Source organism: Miniopterus natalensis, chromosome 4 (assembly GCF_054644295.1).
Source record: "Miniopterus natalensis isolate mMinNat1 chromosome 4, mMinNat1.hap1, whole genome shotgun sequence".
NCBI classification, from domain to species: Eukaryota; Metazoa; Chordata; class Mammalia; order Chiroptera; family Miniopteridae; genus Miniopterus; species Miniopterus natalensis.
Window position 1 is genome coordinate 58693233 of NC_142084.1, and position 20141 is coordinate 58713373.

The 20141-nt window shown below is 46.7% G+C and overlaps 1 protein-coding gene across 2 annotated transcripts in view; it reads right to left on the reverse strand.

Moving 5' to 3' along the window:
• Positions 1-20141, reverse strand: part of MSRA (methionine sulfoxide reductase A) — a 350861-nt gene that overhangs the window by 21815 nt on the left and 308905 nt on the right. The window contains exon 6 of one of the 2 annotated variants that reach the window (XM_087815974.1): positions 9673-10446. The exons of the other annotated variant lie outside the window; for it this stretch is intronic. Within the exon in view, the coding sequence (XP_087672100.1) occupies positions 10282-10446 (165 nt within the window). The 3' untranslated portion in view covers positions 9673-10281. Of the gene's footprint in view, positions 1-9672; positions 10447-20141 lie in introns of those variants that run through there. 2 annotated transcript variants of the gene reach the window in all.

Here is a 20141-nt window from a genome sequence, read left to right on the forward strand (position 1 = left end):
TCACTGGCGTAACAGAAGCAGTAGAAATATGAGAGTGATAGGCCAGACGGGGCTGGTGCATCATGGCAACTACAAAGCACTGTGGAGAGAAGTTAAAGATCTAAATAAATGGAGAGACATTTCATAGATTAGAAAATTCAAAATTATTGTGATAGCAATTCTCCCTAAATTGATCTATAATTTCAATGTAATCTCTGTCAAAATCCCAGCAGGTTATTTTGATAGAAATTGATAAGCTGGTCCTAAAATATATATGGAAATGCAAAGGACCCATTATAGCACAAATAATTTTGAAATAGAAGAACAAAGCTGGGGGACTTAGAGTCGTCAATTTCAAAGCTTACGGTAAAACTTTCTCGGATGATGGAAATATTCCCAAACTGGATTGTGGTGATGGCTGCACAACTACAAACCTACTAAAATAAAATTTAAAAAACCACAGTGCACTTACAACCAGTAGATATTATGGGATGTACATCATACCTTAATAAAATTAAAAAATTTTAAAGCCAAAATTCTTGTGAAGAGATAACAATTCAGATATTGCTATACACGTTTAATGATGAACTTTTGTTGGAAACTACATTGCATTTTGTGCCATCCTACAAAATTTGAGAGCTGTGATTATCATCATTCTTAGGGACTTTTCAGGGAGCTCAAATATTGGGGGTTTTTAAGCAGAAAGTGAGATCATGGATCCATCAGTGTCATGAGACAAGAGGGAGTGGCAGAGCCTCCTTGTGCCCTGCCATGGGGGATATAAAATGTTTCTTCCTGGTGGATTCCAGGCGCCTCTAGAATTGGATAATTTCAGAGCACAGATTTTTCCCAAATGACCAACCAGTCAGAACAAGGGATGGATCAGAGCAGATGGTGTGAGCCTGGGAGGTCTCATATCAGCTTTTGAATCCAGTTGGTATCCTCCAGCAGTGCTGCCTCGGAAACTTTTATTCCCTGAAGTTCTCGCTGTTGGCTGCTGACTGCTAGTTGAAGAAATTCTTTCAGAAGTGAATGAGAGAAGCAGAACTCGAGTCTGCAGAAGCCAGTGTGGTTTGAGCATGGAAAACTACCTGCTCCCGCCTTGCTCTCAGGAAACTCGGGGCACTTGGAAAAAATGTGTTCTGCCTCTGGCCATGTCTCTTGCAAGCTATGTGACCTTGGGCCACTTATTTAACTTCTCTAAGTCTCAGCTTTCTGGATTTGGATACGAAGACAAGTAATTATGATGCCTTCCTCATGTGTATCAGCAACATGTTCATTTAGAGAGACCACATGTCAGGTTTGCTCTGGACAAAGGGGAGTGAAGTCACACAGTCTGAGGTTTACCCTGGATCATGGTACAGTCTAGGGTCTGCCTCTTTACTTTGTGTCCTTGGGACAACACACTTCCCCAGAGACTTTTCTGATGCCGGTAGAAGCTCGGAATCTTTGAATTCACCAAATCCCACCTTTCATGTCACTGTTGTTACACAATTTAGTTCTATAGGTATTTTAAATCCCAAAGGACATCATAGTTGTTGCTTTGTACTATATATTCATTTATATTTACCCACACATTTATTCTTTCTGTTTTTTCCTCCATCTCACATTTTATATTTCCATCATCATTTTTCTTCTGCTGGAAGTACTCCCCTCTCATTACTCTTTTCACGCCAACCTGTTGGCAACAAATTCCCTCAGTTTTCATTTGCTTCAAAACATTTTCATTTTGCTATCATTTTTTGAAGGATATTTTGCTGGGCTAGGATTCTAGCCTGTCTCTTATTTTTCTTTCATTACTTTAAAGATGCCATTACACTATCTTCTGGCTTCCATCGTTCCTGTTGAGAAGTCATCTGTCATTTTTATGGCTGCTCTCCGGAAGGTGACGTGTCTTTTTTTCCCCTTCTGTCTTGGGTTTTCACGAGGTTCACCATGATGTGCCTAGCTGTGGCATTTTTGTGTTTGGTTTGTTTGAGGTTCTCTGAGCTTTTTAAATATGGGGACTGATGGTCCTAAGTTCTGAAAAATGCTGATTCAATCCTTTTTGAATGTTAATTTCATCTCATCCCTTTCTTCCGCTCTCTTTCTGAAACTGTAATGATAGATGTGATGGACACTGAATCTGTCCCACGTGTCTCTACTGCTGTGCACGTTTTGTTTTCTGGTCTCAGCACTTGTCTTTCGGTTAACTAATTCTATGTTCTGCTGCCTCTAATATGCAGTGGAAACAACCCATTCCATTATTAATTTAAGATATTGTATTTTTTGAGTTCTATAAACCCATCAATTATTTATAAATTACAATTCTTTAAAAAAAATTATTAAATTTATTGGGGTGATAATGGTTAATAAAATTATATGTTTCAGGTGTACAATTCTATAATACATCATCTGTATAATGTATTGTGTGTTCACCACCCAAAGTCAAGTCTCCTTCTGTCACCATTTATCCCCCCTTTACTTTCTACCTTCCCCCGCCTCCCTTTCCCTCTGGCAATCACCATACTGTTGTCTGGGTCTATGAGGTTTTTGTTTTGTTTTTTGCTTAATCCAGTCACCAAGTTTTGAATCTTTTCATTAGTTCTGCCCACCTTCCCTCCATTTTATTTAACATATTAATTATGGTTCACCTAGAGCTCCATGCCTGGCACCTCCAATGTCTGAATCCCACGTGATCTGTCTCTATTTATGCCTTAAAGTCTACTTTGAGATTAGTATAGCTTCACCAGCCATCTTTTGGATAGTGTTACATAATCTCTTTTAGTTCAATCTTTCTGTGTTCTTATATTTAATACATGTAAGTGGCATATAGTTGGCTTTCTCTTTAATCTATGCTGGCAATGTTAATGTCTAGACTGTGGCGTTATATTTTCTTGCTTCTTTGTATGGTTAGTAATTCTAATGTAAAGTTTTCATTAAATGTGAGCAATTCAAATACTCGGCATTGCACCTTTAGATAAAAGGAGAAGAGGTCCTATCCACACACTGTTGTCTTCTACCTGAAGAGATTCCTGTTCTCTGCTGGGTGATGAATTAAAAATCCCATCAGGGATCGGCAGGGTCATGGCTGTCTTTGCAGTCAAAGCTCAGATAGACTCAGCCTTTCTCTCTCTGCTCCTTATTTTCTGGGCATGGCCTTTGCAGGTCCTGATTGAGAGCCTGGCAGGTCTCAAACTTCTCAGCCTTGAAAGTCTGCAGGAGACTTGGGGTTCCCAAGCTACATCTCTGGCAGCTTCAACCTGGCGCCTGTCTTGACGACAGCAGTGGTGCTCTTGAGGCAGGTTCCTTCCTGTGCCGGATCTTTGTTCCCTAAGCATTGGAGACTGCACGGTAGTTCCCTCTGACCTTTGAGAAGATGTTAGTCTAGCCTGCTTGCCAGTCATTCATTCAGCTCAAAACTGTGCACTTGGGGCCTCTCAAGTTTCCTCTTTCCCCTCCAGACCCGCACAGCACCTGAGGGCTTTACTGGTTTCTCCCTGTTCTGCTCCTGTGGATGACCTCCTTCTGAACCAAGTCTGATTCTCAGCCTCTGCTCAGAATTGGAAAGTCCTCCAGGGGAGAGGAGGGACAAAAACATGTGGGCAACTTGGCAGTATCAGCTCATTTCATAGCAGTGTTGATTCTCTGAAATGTTTAGTTCATTTAGTCACTGCTCTCATAGCGTTCCTATGCTGTCATTTAAAAAAATTATTCAGGTTTTCCTGTTGATACAGTGGGAGTACGTACGTACAGCACACTACCCAGAAGTGAACACCAAGAGATTATTTTTTAATCCATTGGAAAGGAAAATTCCCTGCCCCCTCCCCAGTTCACAGTATCCATTAGGGTTTTTGCTTCAACATTGCTAATGGTCATCTTCAGCTCAATATCATGTTTTTCCTCTCAAGTATTAGTCATAGCATGTCATTCCTATTCTCTTACAGGGCATCTTGAGGAAAAGAAAAAATCTGGACCTAGACACTTAACGGAAGTTAGCAAGGAAGGAGAGAGGCACTCACGGGAAACACAAGTTTTAAATGAGGTAGCAAAGAGTACACTGGGGTAGGAATTGTCAGGTTGTAGTTTGACACTGGGTTCTGCCCCTCTCTGGGTTATACTGAGCAAGCCATTTATTTTTCTCAGTCCCAGTCTCTTGGCCATTGAAATAAGGTTTGTTTGGCACCAAAACCTATTCCTTACTACACCAATGCTGTTACATTATGCACAGGGGAGCCCTGACTTTGCTCTTGTCCGTGTCTGAAACAGCCGCCAATGCGATGGAAGTGCTAGAAGGAAGTGCGGTTTCCTGGCTGCTGTGAAAAACAGACAACTGTCTGCTGAAATCAGACTCGGGGTTGGAGAGAAGCAGAAAGTGCTGAGGACACGAAGATCCACCTTACTCTCTCATTCCAGCCAAGAGGGCTGAACACCTGCAAGGTCCTAGTCCTGGAGCTGGACAGAGGATTCCCCAAGCCCCTGTGGTTCTGGGGCACAGAGACAGGCCTGAGATGCCAGGGAAAGCAGGCCAGGGAACTAGAGGGGGTGTGAGGATAAGGCACAGCTTAGCCGGGGGGGCCTGTGTCAATTCATCACCACTCTGCTGACCTACTTCAGAGACTGTCTGTCTGGTGGCATCTGCTGCAAGAGAAAGGAACCTAACATATAAACACAACCAGGGAGGAGAGCAGAGCTATTTGGGACAGGAGACATTTGGAAATAGGAAGTTCTCCCTAGGGATTGTACCTGTTTCTTTTTCTACTTTTGCATTTGAGATATGCCCTGATTCTTTCTTATTACCAGCCAGCTAGGGCATTTGAGTACAAGATGACAGAGACTTGACTCCTGTTTTGCTAATCCCACCTGGGACAGAGTGGGTAAGGTGGTCCCTGGGCTTGTGCCTTCACAGAGGAATTAATTAGACTGATTCTGTTTAGAGCAAAGATCCGAAGTCATCTAAGAATGTTAGATCTAGTCTCGATATTGACCTTGTTCCTTAATTCATTTTTTCCCCCTGAGCACTCACATGGAATTCGGAATCTCCATTCACCCTCTGAGCTGGAATAAAGGAGACGGGCGGTCCTGAAACCAGGCAGGCCTGTGACGATAAACAGGAATCTGATCAAGGCCAAAACAGGTCGAACCAAATCAGCCAGTTCCCCACCAGGGGTTAAAAATGAGATCGAGGACTCAGTCATTCTGAGTGTGTCTGGAGAAAACTGTCTTTTGCAAGGTAGCAAACCCTGAGGACTAAGGACTCACTTCTCAAGTGTTATGTCCTCTTAACAACCAACCGGGGGGGGGGGGGGCACTAGCCTGTCATCCCCGTGTAACTCTGCGTGCCACATGCTACGCACTTAAGACATTTGCACGGATCATACCCTGAGCTGTGAAATAAGTCTCAATAATTTCAAAAGCATTCAAGATATGTAAAGTATGATTTCTGACAACAATGGAATTAAATTAGAAATTGATAACAGATCTCTGGAAAATCTCCAAATAGCTGGAAACTAAATAACACTTGTAAATAACCCATAAGTCAAAGAAAAAATATTTAAAAAAAATTTAAAAGAATTTTGAACTAAGTGAAAAATAAAAACACAGCATATCAAAACTTGAGAGGTTCCACAAAGGTAGTAAAAGGAAATTTACAGCGCTACATACCTATATGAGGAAAGAAAAACGGTTTTGAAACAATGATCTTAGCTTCCAACTAGAGACCGCTAAAATGGAGAGTAAAGCAAAGCTAAAGTGAGCAGAATAAAGAAAATAATAAGGATTAGAGCAGAAATCAATTGGATAGGAAATATTGCCGAGAAAAATCAATAAAACCAAAAGCTGGTTCACTCAGAAGATCAATAAAATTGATAAATCAGTAGAAAGACTGATCAGAAAAACAGAGAAGAAACAAATGACTAATATCGGTAGTGAGAGAAGTAACATCACTGAAGAGTCTATGGTTATTAAGAAGAGAAGGGACTATTATGTCAACAAATTTGACAACTTAGATAAAACAGACAAATGTCACATAAAACAAAAACTAGCAAAGCTCATTCAGGAAGAAACAGATGATCTCAATAGCCCTATATCTATTCAACAAATTGAATCTGCAATTAAACACCCTCTCACAAAAAAAACTAAAAACAGATGTTTTCACTGGCAAATTCTATGAAACATTTAAAGAAAAACTCATACTAATTCTAACTAACTTTTCTAGAAAACTGAAGAAGAGGGAATGACTTCCAAACAACTCCATGAGGTCAGCATTATCTTGAAACCATAAATCAGACAAAGACATTATAAGAAAACGCGGACCAATAATAATACTCAATATCCTAAAAGAAAGAAGTGAGAGAAAAATGAAAAGAGGAACAAAGAACAGGTAGAACAAGTAGAAAACAAAAATATAGAAGATTTAAACCTAGCTATATAAGTCATCACATCAAATCTAATGGTCTAAACACTTGAATCAATGTCCCTCATAAACATAGAAGCAAAATTTCTCACGGATACTTTAGCAGATCAAATCCAACATTATATAAAGGATACTATATCATGACCAGATAGATGTATCCCAGGAATACAGGTTGATTTAACAAGTCAAGTTATAGAGAAATACAGAGAATATTCATGCTGAATGATGGAAAAGAGCCATTGAAGTACCTGATTTGAAACTAGAGAACGGCTTGAACTTTGGAACTTTTGCTGATTTTCACCGGCCACACTTCCTGATTTTATGGGCAGTGAATTAAACCACATTATCCCAAGATAAGCGCTGCCCAATGTCCTCTGTGGAGAGGAATTCTGAAGGTATATCTGGGCTCAGAGGGAAAAAGCACGAAATCTACCAGCAATTTCTAAGAGACCGAGAGAGGAAGGATCAGGAGCAGCTGCAGAGGGACAAGGCATGCCAAGTATAATAGATGCTCTAAGGCTGTATACAAGTGGCATATCTTTCTGAGGGAACTGCCTTGTTCATATTTTGCATAATGACTTTCAAGAAGATATGGGGGACAAGCTAATGAAGCTCATGCATGACACAAAACTGGGAGAGGAAAACAGTATTTCAGATGTCAGAGTCTAAATTAAATTATTTTAACAAACTGAAAGGCAGGGCCCAAATAAACAAAACAAAGAGTGAAAGGCAATTCCTATAACAAAGGTTAAAATGATAATAGAGAAAGGGTATAAGAATGTGGAGAGCTCTTTTTATTTTTTGTTTTTTAATTTTTAATTATATCTTTATTAATTTCAGAGAGAGGAAGGGAGAGGGAGAGAGAGAGAAACATCAATGATGAGAGAGCCATTGATCAGCTGCCTCCTGCACGCCCCCCACTGGGGATCAAGCCCGAAACCAGGGCATGTGCCCTGACCGGGAATCGAACTGTGATCTCCTGGATCCTAGATCGATGCTCAACCACTGAGCCATGCGCAGCCAGGCGAGAGCTCTGTCTTGAAGGCAGTTCAGATGAAAAATACTTAGGCTTTTATTAATCCTGTGGGGCAGCAAGAAGACTTACTGCATTAACGAAAGGAAATCATGAAATAAAGGACATACAAGTCCCATCAAACTCCCTTCTTACTCTAGTGCTATCCAATCACCTTCTGTGATAATGAAAATGTTTTAAATCCAATATGGTAGCCACAAGCCTCTTGTGGCTATCTATTGAGTACTTGAAATTAGATAGTGCAACTAAGGAATTAGATTTTTAATTATATTTAATCTTAATTAACTTACATTTAAATAGCCACTGTGGTTAGTGGCTACATGCTAAGACAACATGGCCTTAGACAAATCACCTTCATTTCTGGGCCCAGGGCATCTAGTAGTGCCGGACCACAGGTGTGAATCAGGATGTGAGAAGGAACCTACAAAGCTATTTAGCCTAGAAAAGATTATTTGGGGATCTGGGGAGAGTGGTCTCTGTCTTCAAATATCCTAAAGTATCTGTTGTCTCCTAAAGAAGAGGGCCAGACTTCTCTGGTGGCCCCCGAGGCCAGGACCAAGGCAAGTGGCCTGAAAACCACAGGAGGGAGGTTTCTTTCTTATACATGAATGAATTTGTGGCACTTTCTGATAGTGAAAAATTGCCTCTTGGGTCCTCAGCTTCCTCATCTATAAAATGAGGGCAGTCATCTAAATTATCTATAAAACTCCTTTCAGCTCTAAAACCTGTGGTTTTACATACTAAAGTATAGTATTTTAAAACATTTTTACTTAATTGACATGAACATAGAACAGGAGCATCTTCTTATAGTAATTTTTGGAATTAATTATGGAAGAAAGTTTTCCTTCCCCATTTGTGTCTGTGACGGTCTTGCCAGGAAACAGATGGCACACTCAAACCGGATAATTAAGGAGAGGTTCATTCATACAGGGAACACGTACAAAGTGAACAGGGTTTAGGTAAACCCCAAAACGACAGTGCTATAGGTCACAATGAGTGATAGTATGGGGCCTGTACCACCCACACAGAACCAACCCCCGGGGACTGTTGGGAGAGCACAACATACCTTGACCTAACTTATCTCCTACCCTCAGTCTCTGCTAGTGCTTTCTGTGGGCCAGGCCCAAATTAAACCACGAGAGCAGGGAAGCCTATTGGTAGAGTCCATTCAAGAGTCACAGGATGTGGGGCAAGATGAAGAGGAGCTGAATCTGAATCTGGAGGAGCAAAAAGATATCAGCGCAGGCTACTTTCTTAGCTTGAGCTGCTATAACAAAAATAGCTGTAATGAACTTTGGGCCTTAAACAGCAAACATTTATTTCTCACAGTTTTGGAACTCAGAAATCCAAGATCAAGGTGCCAACAAATCTGGTGTCAGGGGAGAGCCCACTTCCTGACTTGAGGACAGCAACCTTCTTGCTATGTCCTCATATGACCAAAAGAGGGTGCTCCTGTCTCTTTCTCCAATAAAACACTAATCCCGATATGGGGGCTCCACCCTCATGACTTCACACTATTCCAGCCTCTGGCCTTTCTGTTTCTCCATCACCACACTTGTACTGAAAAAATGAGACATCATTTCTCAGTACAAGACAAATGCAGTTTGTATTTGGAAAGCATTTCCTTCAAGCAACCCAAGAGGGGGCGCTGACAGTGATTAGGTCTATCTATGCTTAGGGCACAGCAGGAATCCAGGAGGGGAAAGAAAGAAACAGGCTAAGATCCACGGGGAACAATGTCTATTTCCTAATCCGTCTTCTGCCCCAAATAGCTCCACTCTCCTCCCCCAGCCTGTGTTTACATGTCTCCTTTGCATCATTAAGATAATTTAGTTCTCGACAAGTTTTGCCACCTCACAGAGGCCTCCCCTGACCAGTGTAGCTGAATCAACCCCAGACATAACTTACGATCTTATCCTACTAACCACCTCCAGATCATTTCTCAGGGCCTGCAATGATCTTATCTATTCATGTGTTTACATGATTATTGCTTACATCCCCACACCTTGTCTTGAATATAGACTGCAGGGCAGGGATTGCACGAGTCTGTTCTCTCTAACTAGAATAGTCCTGATGTGAACAGCTACATCGTGTGTGTGAAAAGCACTTATTATTACCAAAGTTGCAAAGGGCCAAAGGGGTGGATGGTTCTCCAAAAAATTCAATCTTATTTCCCATTTGGGGGAGAATGACTCTGAGGTTTTTGTCTTACAATACTTAGGGATATCCTACCTAAACAGTGCAAGATGGATGAGACATCACACAGTTTGTATTATTAGACTGTAGTCTTTTATTAGAACAAGCATTTCTCATAGCTGTAAGCAACGTGCTAGAATTCATCAAGCTAACTCACGTTTTCTCTGCCACAGGAGGGCCAAAGAGCGAGAGAAAGCCCCTTACACATGTGCAGGATCAGAGAGCAAAGCATTTCAGTGAATGATTCATTGAGGCTATAAATTTGGGGGGATTTTAAGGCACTGGAGGGCACAGGGTGTGTGAGGTGGGCAGGGCTTGGATGAAGGATTTCCAGCATGCCCCATCCAGCCCCCCTCTCCTCCTTCCTCCCCTGGCTTCTACGGCAGGCACCCAGGCACGAGAACAGTGAATACAGCATATTCATTATCCTCATTCAGACCCCAGATGATCCACAGAACTTCACAGCTCCACTCCCACCACACCTGATTAGGAAATAAATTACATGTTATCAACTTGCCATGGCGCTGTGTGTAAATTACACCTCAATAAACCAGATTTCCACCAGGGCCTTTGTGCTTCGTGCACTTCAAAAAGCCAGCGACGTGAACCTCAAAAGAACTGCCCAATTTGTTGGAAGCGTTTCTGCTGTGACCTCAAGGGCCCACCACATGGGGAGATATTACTTTTTAATCCCCAGCGGACAGGACACTCCGGTGCCCCCGAGGCCACAGTAGCCATCGGGGTTCTTGCTCAGGTACTGCTGGTGGTAATCCTCTGCATAGTAGAAAGCCTGTCCCTCCCGGATGTCGGTCGTGATCTGGCCATAGCCATTCTCTGACAGGACCTGTGGAGAGAAAGGCATGATCAGGACCCGATCCTGGGCAGAGATGGTCCCAAGAAGAAGGGACGGGGACAATGGGCTGGGAGGGAGGTAGACACAAATGGCTAGGGATGTGCAGTTGGTCCCTGCCGGCCTGGGCTTTGCCACTCCCCAGCTGGGTTATTCTGGGCGAGCTATAAGGTCCTTGATTTCCCAGGGGAACAGCAGGGACGAGTGGTTCCCTGGCTGCCCTGGACGAACGCAGTCCCCGAGAGCACTCAGCAGGGCTGCAGTGGGAGGGGACGACAGGGCACCAGCAGGACAGGCAGGGAGGGCTGCAGTGGGAGGGGACGACAGGGCACCAGCAGGACGGGCAGGGAGGGCTGCAGTGGGAGGGGACGACAGGGCACCAGCAGGACGGGCAGGGAGGGCTGCAGCACCACCCAGGGCCGCCCCCTCTGCCTCCATCTCAGGGACAGGGCCCCTGCCCACTCACAGGCTGGACAGAGGACCCCCCGCTTGCTCCCTGTGGTTCTAGGGAACAAGGAACCTACCAGGATGCCCTGGGCAGCAGAGGGTCACTGGGGCCTGGGCTTTGTGACTCCAGGCCCAGGAGCCTGGGGAGTGAGGTCAGGGGAGGACATGGCCTGAGGGCCTGCGTGGGCTCATCGCTGCCCCCTGTGACCTACTTGAAGGCCTGGTGGCACCTGCTGCCAGGGAAAGAAACAGACACATAAACACAAGTTGGGGGAGGAGAGCTGAGCTATTTGGGGCAGGAGACGGATTAAGAAACAGACATTGTTCCCGGCGGATTTTAGCCTGCTTCCTTTCCCGTTTGGATTTCAGCTGTGCCCTAATTCTTCCCTGCTCCAGGCTGCCTGCAGTATTTGAGCACAAGGCTACAGAGACTCGGCCCCGGCTTCGCTGATTCCATTCTGGCCGGGGTGAAGGTGGGGCCTGGGGCTTGTGTTTCCATAAGGGACCTGACCAGTCTGACTGTCTGTTGGTCCTCACATCTGCAGAGCGCCAGGAATCCCACATTAATATTCAGCATGGTTCACTGCCTCGGTTTTCCCCTGAGAACTTTCACCCTTCTCCTGCGCCTCCATTCAGCCCTCTGAGCCCACATGAGGCTGACTGAGGATCCGACAAGCAGGCTGGATGGTGAGGGGCAGGATCCTCGCCAAGGTGGGCGGGTTGCACCCCACCGCTCCGAAGCAGCCAGTTTCCGCACAAGGGTAAGAAATAACAATGAAGAGCCATTCCAATTTCAGTTTTGACACTTTTTTGTAACCTAGCAATTATGGAGGGCTCACCATGTGCCAAGCTCTGCACAAAGACTCCACAATGTGAATTTTAGCCTCACAACAGCCATCTGAAGGAAACGCTGCTATTATCACCTATCTTTAAAAGTGTGTCAGATACTATGTCTTGATCATGGGCATTCTCGCCCTGGCACTGCATCGGCAGAAAGCTTGGAAACTGCATTTCCCAGGTTCCGCTGCTGGCAGCACTAAGGTTTAGATGCCACCAGGGGGAGAGGCACAGGTGGGAGCTGGGAGGCCAGGTCCAGGGAGAAGCCACTGCTCTCGGGTGCGGCTGTGAGGACAGGCACAGGTATGTTTAGCGAGCAGACCTGAGACTGCGGCTCCTCCTGAGAACCGTCCACTCTCATGCTGCAGGCGGAGTCATCACAATGGATTCCAGTGATTTCTGTAGCTTCCTGAAGTCCTGAAATCCAGCGGTGCTTTTCCCTGCCCTTCACTCCAACAGCCTTTCTAACGATTCTGGAAGCACCAGATTCCCTTTACAGAATCCACCCTACTTGAAACACCTCACACGTTTTCTGTTTCGGCCCCTGAGCCCCAGCTAACACAGCATTTGGTGTGGGTGCTGTGTTCAGGATGCAGAACCTCCGTGAGAATGAGAGCCTGGGCTCGGTGAACTGCCTGGCTGGGGTGAGGAGTGACCTCGCCGTGAGGGAAACCGGATCAGCGCCACGTGCACAGTGGAGATGCACACACTTCAGTTATCACTAGTATTTGCCAGTGAAGAAATGGCACTGAAGGGAGGCGTTGGGACACCAGGTGGCTGTGGCAGGGGAGGGTTCTGGTGACAGTGAGCATGAGGGCTGCGGGGGGTCAGGCCAAGGGCCAGTGGGAAGAAAAGGGTACAAAGTCGGGACCTGGTATTCCTGGCCCAAGTTCAGAGAGCCAGGGGGCACTTAGGGCCGATTTAAAATCATCTCCTATTTCTTTTCTTTTTTTTAAGTCCTCACCTGAGGATATATTTTTCCATTGCTTTTCAGAGAGTGGAAGGGAGGGAAGGAGGGGGAGAGAGAAAGAGAGAAATACTGATGTGAGAGAGACACATGGACTGGTTGCCTCTGGCAGTCACCCCAACCAGGGGTGGGGCGTGAACCTGCAACCCAGGTCCATGCCCTTGGCTGAGCATCAAACCCGAGACCCTTAGGTGCAGAGGCCAACGCTCTAACCACTGGGCCACACCGGCCAGGGCAAGAACCTCTCTTATTTCTTGTAGCTGTACCCAAGCACCAAATAAAAGGTTGGCTCCCGAGGGTTCGGGCTTTACAAGTGGAGTTGGAACCCTCACTAGCTCTGCAGCCCAGGAACACCCACGGAGCTCGTCCACTCACTGCTGCAGAAGCGGCCCTGCAGAGATGCTGCCTCGGGACCTGCCTGAGACACGCCGTGAACGCCGCTGAGATCCTCCACCTCTCCTCTGCCTCCATCAGGGCGAGGGCCTGGCTCCCGGGTCTGCCCAGCTCCCCACTCACCCACCTCATGTGGGCTCTGTCCTCTGGGGCCACCTCCTTGCACCCTGGCAGCTGGACTTCTCTTTCACAGGCGGCTGTCCTCCCTGTACGAACAAGGATGGCTCCCCAGAAACTCCTCCACCTGAGGCAGTGAGCCGATGCCCTCAAGGTACTGCCAGGCTCCCGCCTCCTCCCCACACCAGCTCTCACTGAACCCCCCAACCATCCCAGAGGGGCAGCTTCGCCTTGAGGGAGCAGTGGGAAGGGAGGCACGAAGGTGGGGCCCAGGCACTGCCAGGCCTCTGCCACAAGAGGGCAGACAGCTCACTTTTATTTGAGAGGAAAACACCAACCACAGTGATGAAAACCCACAGAAGCAGAGCTACGCCTTCCTCCACCTCCCCTTCCACTGGGACGTTCTGGACAGGTCTTGTCAGGTGGCAGACACATGCCAGGGCCACCGGGCCCGCGGTCAACATCGCCCCTCCACACTGGGCAAGCCGGCCTCCAGGCTGAGGCCCTCACTCAGCACAGAGTTGTGGCTCCACAACCAGGGGGCAGGGGGACAAAAATGCACAAAAGAAACTGGATATGAAAGAAGAGGAAGTAGGAAAATGAAAACTCCCATCTAGCCTCTATTTTCCCTTCTTCCCCACAGCCGGGTATCTGCCTTCTCACTTGACCAAAGCAAGTCACTTGCCTCAGCCACCTCTAGGACATGATGCTCAGACATACCCAGCGGACGCAGTGCCAGGGACGCAGGGCCACTTCCTCAGCCCTTTCTGCTTATTTAGATCTTGTCTGAGACGGTCAGTTTTGCACTGTCTTCCCCTTCCACTGTGTGTGGCCTCTCTTTCTGGTCAAGCCCCAGGGCCCAACCCTGCCCAGCCCGTTCCCCACCTCTCCAGGCTCCAGGGCTGGGTCCAGCCCCACCACACAGCCAGTCCCTCAGGTCCCTTCCCTGCTAGGTCTCTCGGCCAGGACAGCTCCAGAGGAAGAGCTGATCTGGGCCTAACTCCCCAGCCCTCACTCTTTTATCTCCCACTCTTATTGATTCCAGAACAATGATCTAAAGCTTTTTGTTCATGGCATATTTTTTCTTGTTGATTTTTAGAGGGTGTGCCACCTGGTTCAGAAATCTCTGGAAGATCACCTCATGGAATTGGTATATGCTTTTCTCAGACTTTTACCTCACTGCTTTCTTAGATGGCCCCAGGAAACCTCCTATGCCTTTATTCTCTTGTCATTTTCTTTCTGGAAGCAGATTTTCTGTTTGTAAAATGGGCACAACACCTAGCCCATTGAACTACTGTGAGAATCTAAGATAAAGCATAAAAAGTGCATAGCACCTGGCATATTTTAACTACACAACAGTACTGGCTCCCTTTCCCATCAACCCCCAGGCTGGAGGAAAGCTTGCCCACCCATTTTGCCCTCCTAAAGTAAGCCTCCATGCACTTTTACAGTGTCAAAGCCAATTTCTGTGGGGCAGGAAAAAGAGGTGGGAGCCAATAAGCTGGGACAGAGCTCCTAGCTCTCCAACAACTGTTTCTAGCCCCAGCCACTCCTGCCAAACACCACAAATGCCCAAGGAAGTGGCTGGGCCACCTCATTACAGATGCTCTACTAGGAGATGTGGCCTGGGCCCAACCCATCCTTCCAGGTCTGCTGGCAAGAAACTTTCTTCTAATAAAATTAATGAACAATTGACTGTTCTGCTTACTGCAACCTGCTGAAAAGCTTATTATTAGCTTCGCTGAGATTCCCCAAGTGCCCAAATATACTCAGCCTATTGCATGGAAATGATACACTCTTAGGCCTCCCGGAGAAAGCGCAGCCTGGAGGTCGCAGCAGCACAGGTTGTGGCGGAGCATCTATAGGGAAGGTCAGGAGTTATCAAGGTGGCAAGGCCAGTGTTAACCCAAGCCCTTGTGTTTGTCCCAAACTGCAGTGTCTCCAAAGGGCTTCCTCACACACTCCAGTCCATGTGAGGCACTGACTGACAGGAGTGGGAACTGTTATTCTCATTTCTCAGTGGGGAACAGTGAGGCCAGGGCGGGAGGAGGCTTGTGCTAAGTCAGTCTCCAGGAAGCCGCAGAATGACAGCCCCCGTCCTGACTATCTACATCACTACCGTAAGGCCACTGTCTCGGGGGCCGGATAAAGATGCTACTTTCTCTTAGAGAGGACAGTATATTATTTCAAAGTATCGCAGAGAGTTCTAGACATGGATCATCCCACACTTAGATAAAACTCTCTCCCACCCTGCTCACATCCCTGGAACCCAAAAGCATGACGTATATTTCTCAGGTCATCTCATCATTTTTTCAGCTGTCAAAGAATACATCTTGCCCCGTGAGAAGCCCACCCACAATTTACTTAGATACTTCCTGGCCCACATGTGTCAGTAGCCTCCTGTTAGTATACTAACCCCTCAAAGAAGTGCAAACAGAGTACAACAGTGAAAAGACTTGCTCCAAACATGCAGTTCAGTTCTTCTCTTTTGTGTCCCAATGACTGCATTATAAGGATGGAAAATGAGCACTGAGGCCCACCTGAGGTCACCCAGCAGAGAAAGCCGGGACTGACAGTCTCCCAGCTCTTTGGAGGGACAAATGCCCTCCAAACACTGAGTTCCATATACTTCCCAGGCATCACCTAATGCCAAGAGATGACAGAAGACCTACTCGGTGTCATGAGGCAGAGCTTGATTTTTAGTGCCAGGATCCATATAGAATTTCTAACGGAAGCCAGGGAGAAGTTTGCAGGGCCCCTAAGCTGTAGGGTGCACTTTCTCATTTCATCATGCCAGCAACCCTTCAGGGCTGGATGTCTACTCTGACTTGACCCAAAAGGAAAGTCAAATTGGTTAACAATCATCCTCAGGCTCATGTGCCCAGAGAGTGAGTGGTAGGTCTGGGACAAGAATCCAGGTCTGTCCGGACCTGGATTCCATGCTCTTTCCCACATGCATGTGGTCCCTGGAATTTGGGAATGTAGGATAAGTGAGACCCAGGGAGCTGAGCCTGTACTGTCCTACAGTTTGTCCAATGTACAAAAGGTTGATAGGAGCCCACCAAGAACTTTGTATTGGAATTCTACAGAGCAGAGCAGGGAGGGGGGGAGGGGGGCTTGAGTTTAGAGACACTGACATATGTGTGTACATGTGTGCACGTGTGTGGGAGGGATGCGTATGTACATGCTTGTATATGCATATGTATACAAGTGCTCATGAGGCTGTCATGTGATATCAGCTCAATCCTCACTGTAGATGGAGTGACCTAAAGACACCCTACACTTTTCACTTTTCAGACAATGTATCATAAAAAAGAAATTTGAATTTATAATAGTGATTCTTAACACCTGGAGGGGGTCAGATTCCCTTGAGAATCAAATGAACACAAGGAACACTCCTCCCACATAAACTCACAAATATCTGCTTATAATTTCAAAGCTTCTATGACCCTCTGACGTCCACCCATGGGCCCAGTATTCAGAACAGGGCCTCCAAGTCCAAAGTCATCATGACCACTTCCCATTCCCCATCACAGGGCTCTGGAAACATGCAGGCATATCTAATTGGCAATGGACATTTTCAAGAAAGATGACTAATTCAAGAACAGCTCGAAGGCCCAGTGAGAAGTGGCTGTGTTGCCAATGGGAGAGCCAGCAGGAAAGGAAGAAGAGACCTAAGTGCCAACCTCATCAGATTCATATATATGTATATTTTAAATATAACTTTATTGATCATAGAGAGAGGAAGGGAGAGGGAGAGCGAGAGAGAGAGCAACATCAATGATGAGAGAGTCATTGATCAGCTGCCTCCTACACGCCCCTGACTGGGGATCTAGCCCACAATCCAGGCATGTGCCCTGACCGGGAACTGAACCTCAATCTTCTGGATCCTAGGTAGATGCTCAACCGCTGAGCCATGCCAAGCTGGGCATTCATATTTTTTAAAGCCTCATTAAAAAAGGCTAACCCCACCTCCCCTACCTACTGTAAAAACTTTTATCCTTTGAGCCTCACAGAAAATTGGGGTTTGACTTTTAAGAACTCATCCTGAAACTGTTGCCCAGGGGCCAACCAGGCCTGCTTTAGAGAAAAAGTCTCTGGGGCAGGGTAGGAGATAAGGATTCTGTTGCTCATTGTGCCCTCTAGTGGCAGGAGGGAGTATGTACCAGGCACAGCCTACTCCTTGGTAACTGCATTCCCCATGTGAGGCCCCTTCAGTTCCTCCCAGGTCTAACTGCATGGAATTCCATGTTATGTTTCTATCCTGAGTGTGCACACATACACACACACATAGGCACACACTGTTCAAGCTTAATAAACTCAGCCAAGGCCAGTGCTCAAGTCAGCAGTTTTATTCCACTGGCAGCTTCTGGCTGACCAGATTACCATAAATCAAAACTTCTGAGAAAGGACATTAAACGACTGGCATGGCTTTTAAAGAAAACCACTAGAAAGAAAAATACCATCTACTGTGAGCTGAGCTGAGGCTGAGCTAATGTGTATCCAGTTCAGGATGGCCCAGGGCACCCACAAAGCCACAAGTGTGGAGGGAGCAGGTTTGCCCCTGGTGGCCTCTGGAACAACAGGAGCACCAGGATCCAGAACCACAGAACTACCCACTGTGACTTATGAGTGACTGTCGGCACAGTGAGGGGGACAACTTAGGGCTAGTGGAAGATCCCTGGAACAGCTATGTGACATTGACAAGGACGGTGCTCAGAGGGGTGAGACCTTTATAGGGCCCAGTCAGAGCTGCACTGACCCTTCACAGCTTTGTGGAGCTAAGGGAGGCAAAGCAGATAAAGCGGTGACACAATTAGATCTAACTTGGTCTATTTACAAAACCCACTGAAGAAAATGGTGGCCTCTAGATGGAATGGTTTTGGCTTCTTAGAACAGCGACATGTTCTTGTGCTCTGTCCTTCCCAGACTCTGCGTCTTTTGTTATCTATTCCTCTGTGTCCCCCTCACCCTCAAGGTAAATTTCAAGTATCTTCTGATCAGCAAGGATATTTTTCTTGGTTTGCAACACAAGATGATAGCTACAAGTTCTGTCTCTGCAGAGAAGGGGGAGAGGGGGAGGTCAGTTTGGCCAGTAAGGGTTCAAAGCTTTACCCTTGCTCCTCAGAGTGTGGGCGATGGGCCATCAGCTTGTTAGAAATGCAAAACTGGGCCCCTTCCCCAGACCTGCTGAATCATCATCCTTTTTTATAACCATCTCCAGGCAATCCAAGTGCATGTTAGAATTTGAGAAGCTTTGCTCTAGGGACCAGCATGGCAGACTGTATCAGTGGTCACCAGCATCCCTGCCATCCCTCTAGAAGTCAGGATGGCATGCGACTTGCTCTGGTCAACAGGCTGCGAGTGGAGGGGTCCTCCATGGTGTTTGGGCAGAAGCTGCCCAGCACCAGCACGGGCTTCATACTTTCCCCTCAGCCACAGTGGCCACTGTTCTAGCTGGTGGTGGCTCCATCCCCATGGGACCCGGTGTGAGGGCAGTGACAATCTGAAGCAGGGGCTCCACACATATTATTTTATTTCCTCTGCTGTAGTTCCCTGGTTTTCTCTGGTTTGAGCTGTGATGCCAAAAGATCATGGGAGACAGGCACAGCTCAGTGTAAACTCATCTTAAGACTTCTGTGCAGTAAGTTTAACTTTCTGCCTTCACTTAATCAACTAATTTCAGTAATCATTGTGGGGCATTTGCCATGTGCCATGGACTGAGCTAAGCGGGCACCATGCTAGGTGTTGGAGGAAGAGTTCCCTGAGTTGAAGGAGTTTATGGCTTAGAGGGAGAGTGGGGTCGTGTGATGAAGATGTGATGACCAGAGGGGGCAGACTGACAGTTAAATGTGACAAAATGGGAGCCACGCCCACACACTGGGGAATGAAGAGGACGGCTGTCCATCCATCCAGAGGTCAGAATCTGGCTACAGGAGACAGGACACACATGTGCATGCAAGATTAGAACATTCAAGGTGCAAACAGGGTCCTCTGAGGCCATGGAGGAAGGAAAGACAAATCCAGCTGGGAAGGTAGGTCCCAAAGGTGAATGCTAAACTGGGAATTTTACAACTGGCGGCTGTGAGGGCAGTGAAAGGCCTGTTCCAAGCACATGGAGGGAGCAAGGGAGAGAGGCAGGGAGGCAAGCCTGAGGCGTGCTGAAGGTCCTGGAGAGGAAGGGTGGGGGAGCTGAAAGGGACCCAGGCTGAGAGTGGGAGGCCTTTAGAAGCACCAAGTTAGGTCTAGTTTTCTGTTTGTTCCCAGGTCAGGTAACCCGGCTCCACACTTTCTGTTCATCGTCTGCCCTGCAGTCACAGTGACACACGAGAGCACTTTACAAGATTAAAGGAAACACTTGAACCCAGACAAAACTGGCAGGTGCCTCTGAGGTTTGCCACTGGCCTACAGGGATGTCTTTCAGACCAAGGTGGAGATGCAGGGGAAGGAGGTGGCCAATGGCTTATTTTTTCGTTACACAGTTGATACTCTTTACTTCCCATACTTTACAAATTCCAAGCCTCATTTCCTGGGTGCAAGAGGAATTGGGTCCTTCCCTTTTCTGTACTTCATGCCTTGAAAGGTGAAGCCCCACTGTGGACCAGGAAAAGCAGCTCAGGGGTGGATGGCTGGAAGGAGCCACTGCCCCTTGCTCTGGCTTCACAGTGCTTCCTGCACCACGAGGCGCTTACATCAATGACACTTTCAAGGGCTGCTGCTTTCTCTGGATTTGATCTTACCTTTGAGGACTGTGATTTTGGAGAATTCAAATGACGTTTCCTATGAGTTTTCCTTTCATGGCTTCCAGTTTTATAGGATCTCTCTCACTCTCTCTCTCCCCCACCATTCCCCCTTCCTCCCTCCCTCCTTCTTTCCTCCCTCCCTCCCTGTCTATAGCTCTAGGGGTGATAATCTGCTTTTTCATATC